The sequence below is a fragment of the Entelurus aequoreus genome, linkage group LG02 (genome assembly GCF_033978785.1).
Source record: "Entelurus aequoreus isolate RoL-2023_Sb linkage group LG02, RoL_Eaeq_v1.1, whole genome shotgun sequence".
Classification (NCBI taxonomy): domain Eukaryota; kingdom Metazoa; phylum Chordata; class Actinopteri; order Syngnathiformes; family Syngnathidae; genus Entelurus; species Entelurus aequoreus.
In genome coordinates, this window is record NC_084732.1 from 11,668,177 (window position 1) to 11,677,204 (window position 9,028).

Below are 9,028 nucleotides of genomic sequence, written 5' to 3' on the forward strand. Positions count from 1 at the left end.
ATATATATATATATATATATATATATACATATATATATATATATATATATATATATATATATATATATATATATATATATATATATAGTTGGTACAAAATGCGGCTGCTAGGCTTTTGACAAAAACAAGAAAGTTTGATCATATTACGCCTATACTGTATATACCTTTATATACATATATATATATATGCCTATACTGGCTCACCTGCACTGGCTTCCTGTGCACTTAAGATGCGACTTTAAGGTTTTACTACTTACGTATAAAATATTACACGGTTTAGCTCCTGCCTATCTTGCAGATTGTATTGTACCATATGTCCCAGCAAGAAATCTGCGTTCAAAGAACTCCGGCTTATTAGTGATTCCCAGAGCCAAAAAAAAGTCTGCGGGCTATAGAGCGTTTTCTATTGGGGCTCCAGTACTCTGGAATACCCTCCCGGTAAAAGTTAGAGATGCTACCTCAGTAGAAGCATTTAAGTCCCATCTTAAAACTCATTTGTATACTCTAGCCTTTAAATAGACTCCCTTTTTAGACCAGTTGATCTGCCGTTTCTTTTCTTTTCTTTTCCACTCTGCTCCGGGGTGGACCGCTAGCCTGTGCATCAGATGGGGACATCTCTACGCTGCTGACCCGTCTCCACTCGGGATGGTTCCTGCTGGCCCCACCATGGACTGGACTCTCACTGATGTGTTGGACTTTCACAATATTATGTCAGACCCACTCCACATCCATTGCTTTCGGTCTCCCCTAGAGGGGGGGGGGGGGGGGGGGGTTACCCACATATGCGGTCCTCTCCAAGGTTTCTCATAGTCATTCACATCGACGTCCCACTGGTGTGAGTTTTCCTTGCCCGTATGTGGGCTCTGTACCGAGGATGTCGTTGTGCCCTTTGAGACACTTGTGATTTAGGGCTATATAAATAAACATTGATTGATTGATGTAAGTGTCTATATTAGCCTACTATCAAAATGACTTTAAAAGTCTTATATAAGTGTTATAATAATAATTCCAAGCTGCTGTTTTGAGGCATGTTAAACAACATAATGCACTTTGTGACTTCAATAATAAATATTGTTGGCATTTTTTTTCTCCATAACTTGAGTTGATTTATTTTGAAAAACCTTGTTACATTGTTTAATGCATCACAACAAAATGAGGCATAATAATGTGTTCATTCCACCACTGTATATATCGGTATCGGTAATTAAGAGTTGGACAATATCGGGATATCGGCAAAAGAGACATTATCGGACATCTGTCGTCATATGAAATATTTCCTGTAAATATGCTCATCACTGTGTGTGTGTCCGCAGGTGGTTAGTCAGCGACGAATTGTAACTGAAACCTCTGTGGCAGACGGGGCAGGAAAAGGGTTTTTCTCCGGTATGCAATCTGGTGTGCGCCACCAACGTTTGATTCCGCCCAAATTTCTTCCCGCAGAATGAGCAGGAGAAGCGCTTGACTTGGGCGTGCGTCTTCAAGTGTTTGCACAAGCCCAACTTGTTGGAGAAAGTCTGTGCGCACACGGAGCAACGTAGCGGCTCGGCCACGCCGTGCGTCCTCTGGTGCACCAGCACGGCCGACTGGTCGCCAAAACCTTTTTGGCAGACGGCGCAGCTGAAGGGTTTGCTCTGGGCGTGCTTCCTGGCGTGGGCCGTCAGCTTCTCCTGCAGGTAGAAGCGGCGGCCGCACAGCGAGCAGGCGTGGGTGGTGTGGCCCGTGTGTTTCCTCATGTGGAAGAACAAGCCCGAGCGGTGTCGGAACCGCGCCTCGCACTCCGAGCAGGCGTGCGGTTTCTCCCCGGTGTGCGTGTGCATGTGCGTGGCCAAGAAATCCCTCCGGGAGAAGCGCCGGTCGCACTCGGTGCACTTGAATGGTTTCTCCTGGGAGTGGCAGAGCTTGTGTGCCGTCAAAGTTTTCCTGCTGTTGAAAGTTTTGCCGCACTGACAACAAGTAAAGAGTTTTCCTTCCGGGGGGTTTTTCAAGTGTCTCGTCTTGCCGCCATCTTTGTTGTCAACATCCAAGCGGGTGTTGTTGGTGCGGCGTCTCACAGAGTGTTCTTCATGATCAGCAGAGTGTGACGTCGTGTCGTCATCATCTGATAGTGGAGCTAACATGTCTGCTGGTGATCCTCCATCATCACCTTCTGTTCTCGGGTGTTGAGTTGAGCCGCTGCTCGGAGGCTCCGCCCCTTCTTCACCTTTGACCTCTTCATCTTCACTCTTCACGACGACATTGACCACTGGGAACTCCTCCCGCCTTTCCAGAGGCTCGCCCTCCTGCGCCTCCTCTTTAATGCGGGGCGGCGGCTGTGGTGCCTCTTCTTCCACTTCAGTGTCAGGGGGCTGCGGCTCCTCCTCTTCCTCCTTCGGCTGCGCCCTGGAACGCCGCTCACGTTGCTCTTCACTCGCGGTCGGCGACTGCGAGACGTCTGCTGGCCGCGAGAAGACAAAGAAGACACGGTTTGGAAAAGTTTCACGTTGTTGTGGCTGGAAATATGATTTTGCTATTGTTGCCGGATGATGTCATTGCCTGATGAGGTTGAACATTTAGTCGACGTTGAGGTTTTATTAGTGCGATTATCTAACCCAGAGGTCAGCAACCCAAAACGTTGAAAGAGCCATATTGTCTTATATAAGTGTTATAATGAAGACAACACATGATGTAAGTGTCTATATTAGCCTACTATCAAAATGACTTTAAAAGTCTTATATAAGTGTTATAATGAAGACAACACATGATGTAAGTGTCTATATTAGCCTACTATCAAAATGACTTTAAAAGTCTTATATAAGTGTTATAATGAAGGCAACACATGATGTAAGTGTCTATATTAGCCTACTATCAAAATGACTTCAAAAGTCTTATATAAGTGTTTTAATGAAGGCAACACATGACATAAGTGTCTATATTAGCTATATTAGCCTACTATCAAAATGACTTTAAAAGTCTTATATAAGTGTTATAATGAAGGCAACACATGATGTAAGTGTCTATATTAGCTATATTAGCCTACTATCAAAATGACTTTAAAAGTCTTATATAAGTGTTATAATGAAGACAACACATGATGTAAGTGTCTATATTAGCCTACTATCAAAATGACTTCAAAAGTCTTATATAAGTGTTTTAATGAAGGCAACACATGACATAAGTGTCTATATTAGCTATATTAGCCTACTATCAAAATGACTTTAAAAGTCTTATATAAGTGTTATAATGAAGGCAACACATGATGTAAGTGTCTATATTAGCTATATTAGCCTACTATCAAAATGACTTTAAAAGTCTTATATAAGTGTTATAATGAAGGCAACACATGATGTAAGTGTCTATATTAGCTATATTAGCCTACTATCAAAATGACTTTAAAAGTCTTATATAAGTGTTATAATGAAGGCAACACATGATGTAAGTGTCTATATTAGCCTACTATCAAAATGACTTTAAAAGTCTCATATAAGTGTTATAATGAAGACAACCCATGATGTAAGTGTCTATATTAGCCTACTATCAAAATGACTTTAAAAGTCTTATATAAGTGTTATAATGAAGACAACACATGATGTAAGTGTCTATATTAGCCTACTATCAAAATGACTTTAAAAGTCGTATATATGTGTTATAATGAAGGCAACACATGATGTAAGTGTCTATATTAGCCTACTATCAAAATGACTTTAAAAGTCTCATATAAGTGTTATAATGAAGACAACCCATGATGTAAGTGTCTATATTAGCCTACTATCCAAATGACTTTAAAAGTCTAATATAAGTGTTATAATGAAGACAACACATGATGTAAGTGTCTATATTAGCCTACTATCAAAATGACTTTAAAAGTCTCATATAAGTGTTATAATGAAGACAACCCATGATGTAAGTGTCTATATTAGCCTACTATCAAAATGACTTTAAAAGTCTTATATAAGTGTTATAATGAAGACAACACATGATGTAAGTGTCTATATTAGCCTACTATCAAAATGACTTTAAAAGTCGTATATAAGTGTTATAATGAAGACAACACATGATGTAAGTGTCTATATTAGCCTACTATCAAAATGACTTTAAAAGTCTTATATAAGTGTTATAATGAAGACAACACATGATGTAAGTGTCTATATTAGCCTACTATCAAAATGACTTTAAAAGTCTCATATAAGTGTTATAATGAAGGCAACACATGATGTAAGTGTCTATATTAGCCTACTATCAAAATGACTTTAAAAGTCTCATATAAGTGTTATAATGAAGACAACACATGATGTAAGTGTCTATATTAGCCTACTATCAAAATGACTTTAAAAGTCTTATATAAGTGTTATAATGAAGACAACACATGATGTAAGTGTCTATATTAGCCTACTATCAAAATGACTTTAAAAGTCTCATATAAGTGTTATAATGAAGGCAACACATGATGTAAGTGTCTATATTAGCCTACTATCAAAATGACTTTAAAAGTCTTATATAAGTGTTATAATGAAGACAACCCATGATGTAAGTGTCTATATTAGCCTACTATCAAAATGACTTTAAAAGTCTTATATAAGTGTTATAATGAAGGCAACACATGATGTAAGTGTCTATATTAGCCTACTATCAAAATTACTTTAAAAGTTATATAAGTGTTATAATGAAGACAACACATGATGTAAGTGTCTATATTAGCCTACTATCAAAATGACTTTAAAAGTCTTATATAAGTGTTATAATGAAGGCAACACATGATGTAAGTGTCTATATTAGCCTACTATCAAAATGACTTTAAAAGTCTTATATAAGTGTTATAATGAAGACAACACATGATGTACTAATTGGTTTTTATCGAGTCTGCACTTTCTCAGTGTTATTATTATTATTATTATTATTGACTCCTCTTTGCCTTCTTCTTTTTATTTTCCTATTTTTAATGATGTTAGATCTGTGCTGTTGTTGTTGTTGTTGTTGTTGCTGTTGTTGGGGACAAGTGTTGTAAATTAGCTTTGGCTACAAACACTATGATGCATACATTGGATAACTGTTTCTGATATCTATGTTTCTCTATCTGTCCCTATTTCAAATAAACCTTGTATATATATATATATATATATATATATATATATATATATATATATATATACATATATATATATATGACCACCTTGCTCCTCCTTGGGTCACAAGACCCCCTTCTCTCCTTCCTGGGTCACATGACCACCATCTCTCCTTCCTGGGTCACATGACCCCCTTCTCTCCTTCCTGGGTCACATGACCACCTTCTCTCCTTCCTGGGTCACATGACCCCCTTCTCTCCTTCCTGGGTCACATGACCACCATCTCTCCTTCCTGGGTCACATGACCCCCTTCTCTCCTTCCTGGGTCACATGACCACCTTCTCTCCTTCCTGGGTCACATGACCACCTTCTCTCCTTCCTGGGTCACATGACCACCTTGTCTCCTTCCTGGATCACATGACCACCTTCTCTCCTTCCTGGGCCACATGACCACCTTCTCTCCTTCCTGGGTCACATGACCACCTTGTCTCCTTCCTGGATCACATGACCACCTTCTCTCCTTCCTGGGTCACATGACCACCTTGTCTCCTTCCTGGGTCACATGACCACCTTCTCTCCTCCCTAGGTCACATGACCACCTTGTCTCCTTCCTAGGTCACATGACCACCTTCTGTCCTTCCTGGGTCACATGACCACCTTCTCTCCTCCCTAGGTCACATGACCACCTTCTGTCCTTCCTAGGTCACATGACCACCTTCTCTCCTCCCTAGGTCACATGACCACTTTGTCTCCTTCCTAGGTCACATGACCACCTTCTCTCCTTCCTGGGTCACATGACCACCTTCTCTCCTTCCTGGGTCACATGACCACCTTGTCTCCTTCCTAGGTCACATGACCACCTTCTCTCCTTCCTGGGTCACATGACCACCTTGTCTCCTTCCTGGGTCACATGACCACCTTCTCTCCTCCCTAGGTCACATGACCACCTTGTCTCCTTCCTAGGTCACATGACCACCTTCTGTCCTTCCTAGGTCACATGACCACCTTCTCTCCTCCCTAGGTCACATGACCACTTTGTCTCCTTCCTAGGTCACATGACCACCTTCTCTCCTCCCTAGGTCACATGACCACTTTGTCTCCTCCCTAGGTCACATGACCACCTTGTCTCCTTCCTGGGTCACATGACCACCTTCTCTCCTCCCTAGGTCACATGACCACCTTGTCTCCTTCCTGGGTCACATGACCACCTTCTCTCCTTCCTGGGTCACATGACCACCTTCTCTCCTTCCTGGGTCACATGACCACCTTCTCTCCTTCCTGGGTCACATGACCACCTTGTCTCCTTCCTAGGTCACATGACCACCTTCTCTCCTTTCTGGGTCACATGACCACCTTGTCTACTTCCTGGGTCACATGACCACCTTCTGTCCTTCCTGGGTCACATGACCACCTTCTCTCCTCCCTAGGCCACATGACCACCTTCTCTCCTTCCTGGGTCACATGACCACCTTCTGTCCTTCCTAGGTCACATGACCACCTTCTCTCCTCCCTAGGTCACATGACCACTTTGTCTCCTTCCTAGGTCACATGACCACCTTCTCTCCTTCCTGGGTCACATGACCACCTTCTCTCCTTCCTGGGTCACATGACCACCTTCTCTCCTCCCTAGGTCACATGACCACCTTGTCTCCTTCCTAGGTCACATGACCACCTTCTGTCCTTCCTAGGTCACATGACCACCTTCTCTCCTCCCTAGGTCACATGACCACTTTGTCTCCTTCCTAGGTCACATGACCACCTTCTCTCCTCCCTAGGTCACATGACCACTTTGTCTCCTCCCTAGGTCACATGACCACCTTGTCTCCTTCCTGGGTCACATGACCACCTTCTCTCCTCCCTAGGTCACATGACCACCTTGTCTCCTTCCTGGGTCACATGACCACCTTCTCTCCTTCCTGGGTCACATGACCACCTTCTCTCCTTCCTGGGTCACATGACCACCTTGTCTCCTTCCTAGGTCACATGACCACCTTCTCTCCTTCCTGGGTCACATGACCACCTTGACTCCTCCCTAGGTCACATGACCACCTTCTCTCCTTCCTGGGTCACATGACCACCTTGTCTCCTTCCTGGGTCACATGACCACCTTCTCTCCTTCCTGGGTCACATGACCACCTTCTCTCCTTCCTAGGTCACATGACCACCTTCTCTCCTTCCTAGGCCACATGACCACCTTCTCTCCTTTCTGGGTCACATGACCACCTTGTCTACTTCCTGGGTCACATGACCACCTTCTCTCCTCCCTAGGCCACATGACCACCTTCTCTCCTTCCTGGGTCACATGACCACCTTCTCTCCTTCCTAGGCCACATGACCACCTTCTCTCCTCCCTGGGTCACATGACCACCTTCTCTCCTTCCTGGGTCACAAGACCACCTTCTCTCCTCCCTGGGTCACATGACCACCTTGTCTCCTTCCTGGGTCACATGACCACCTTCTCTCCTCCCTGGGTCACATGACCACCTTGTCTCCTTCCTGGGTCACATGACCACCTTCTCTCCTCCCTAGGCCACATGACCACCTTCTCTCCTTCCTGGGTCACATGACCACCTTCTCTCCTTCCTAGGCCACATGACCACCTTCTCTCCTTCCTGGGTCACATGACCACCTTGTCTCCTTCCTGGGTCACATGACCACCTTCTCTCCTTCCTGGGTCACATGACCACCTTCTCTCCTTCCTAGGTCACATGACCACCTTCTCTCCTTCCTAGGCCACATGACCACCTTCTCTCCTTCCTGGGTCACATGACCACCTTCTCTCCTTCCTAGGTCACATGACCACCTTGTCTCCTTCCTGGGTCACATGACCACCTTCTCTCCTCCCTAGGTCACATGACCACCTTCTCTCCTCCCTAGGCCACATGACCACCTTCTCTCCTTCCTGGGTCACATGACCACCTTCTCTCCTTCCTAGGTCACATGACCACCTTCTCTCCTTCCTAGGCCACATGACCACCTTCTCTCCTTCCTAGGTCACATGACCACCTTCTCTCCTTCCTAGGCCACATGACCACCTTCTCTCCTTCCTAGGCCACGTGACCACCTTCTCTCCTCCCTAGGTCACATGACCACCTTCTCTCCTTCCTAGGCCACATGACCACCTTCTCTCCTCCCTGGGTCACATGACCACCTTCTCTCCTTCCTGGGTCACATGACCACCTTCTCTCCTTCCTGGGTCACATGACCACCTTCTCTCCTTCCTGGGTCACATGACCACCTTCTCTCCTTCCTGGGTCACATGACCACCTTCTCTCCTTCCTGGGTCACATTGATTGATTGATTGATTGATTGAAACTTGTATTAGTAGATTGTACAGTACAGTACATATTCCGTACAATTGACCACTAAATGGTAATAAGTTTTTTAACTGGTCCACGTTAATCAATTGATGGAAGTGAGCTAAGGAGAACCACTACACTGCCCGAGTGAGAGTAAAAAAAAAGTAAACAAACCTGTTCTGTGCAACACAACTTGATGTTTGTTGAAAAGAGCGTCCAGTAGTTGACGTTGTCGCTCGTTCTCCTCTTTTGTTCTAGAAAGTTCCTCCTCTAACTTTGCTACCGTTCTCGCCAGCTCTTCAAATATCTCTTCGACGGCGCCAGTTAGTCGCTGGTTCAGCAACACTCTCAGCATTTCTACTTTGCACATTTTCACTTTTACACGCACACTTTGCGACGTTTTGATCACTTCCGCTTTGTCTCTTTCTTAGCAGCTAGCAAGCTAAGCTAAGCTAAACTAAGCTAGCAGCTACGCTTTAAAGTAACAAGGAGGCGAATGTATCCTCACACGACTAATTAAATATGTTTAAAATGTACAAAAGCGACCTAATGTAGTAGCAACGTGCGCAATAACACGGAATTGTTTACACTACCTTGCAACTTCTTTCACGTTGCGTGTATTTTTATTAACTTCCGGTGCACGAAGGACGGCGCCTGCGCTCTTTACTGCCTCTTTAGGTGTGGAAGGGC

The 9,028-nt window shown here is 44.0% G+C and overlaps 1 protein-coding gene across 2 annotated transcripts; it reads right to left on the bottom strand.

Annotated features, from left to right (window-relative positions):
* Positions 1–1,097: 1,097 nt before the first annotated feature.
* On the bottom strand, positions 1,098–9,009 carry LOC133662329 (zinc finger protein OZF-like). 2 transcript variants are annotated; one of them, XM_062066248.1, is made up of 2 exons: positions 8,513–9,009; positions 1,098–2,431 (listed from the first exon to the last, which is right to left on the bottom strand). In XM_062066248.1, the coding sequence occupies exons 1-2, from the start codon at positions 8,706–8,708 to the stop codon at positions 1,293–1,295; spliced, it is 1,335 nt and encodes a 444-aa protein (XP_061922232.1). In that variant the 5' UTR covers positions 8,709–9,009; the 3' UTR covers positions 1,098–1,292. The 2 variants fall into 2 exon arrangements, with proteins under 2 accessions (XP_061922232.1, XP_061922223.1); XM_062066239.1 differs by having other exon boundaries at positions 1,098–2,434.
* Positions 9,010–9,028: the final 19 nt, after the last annotated feature.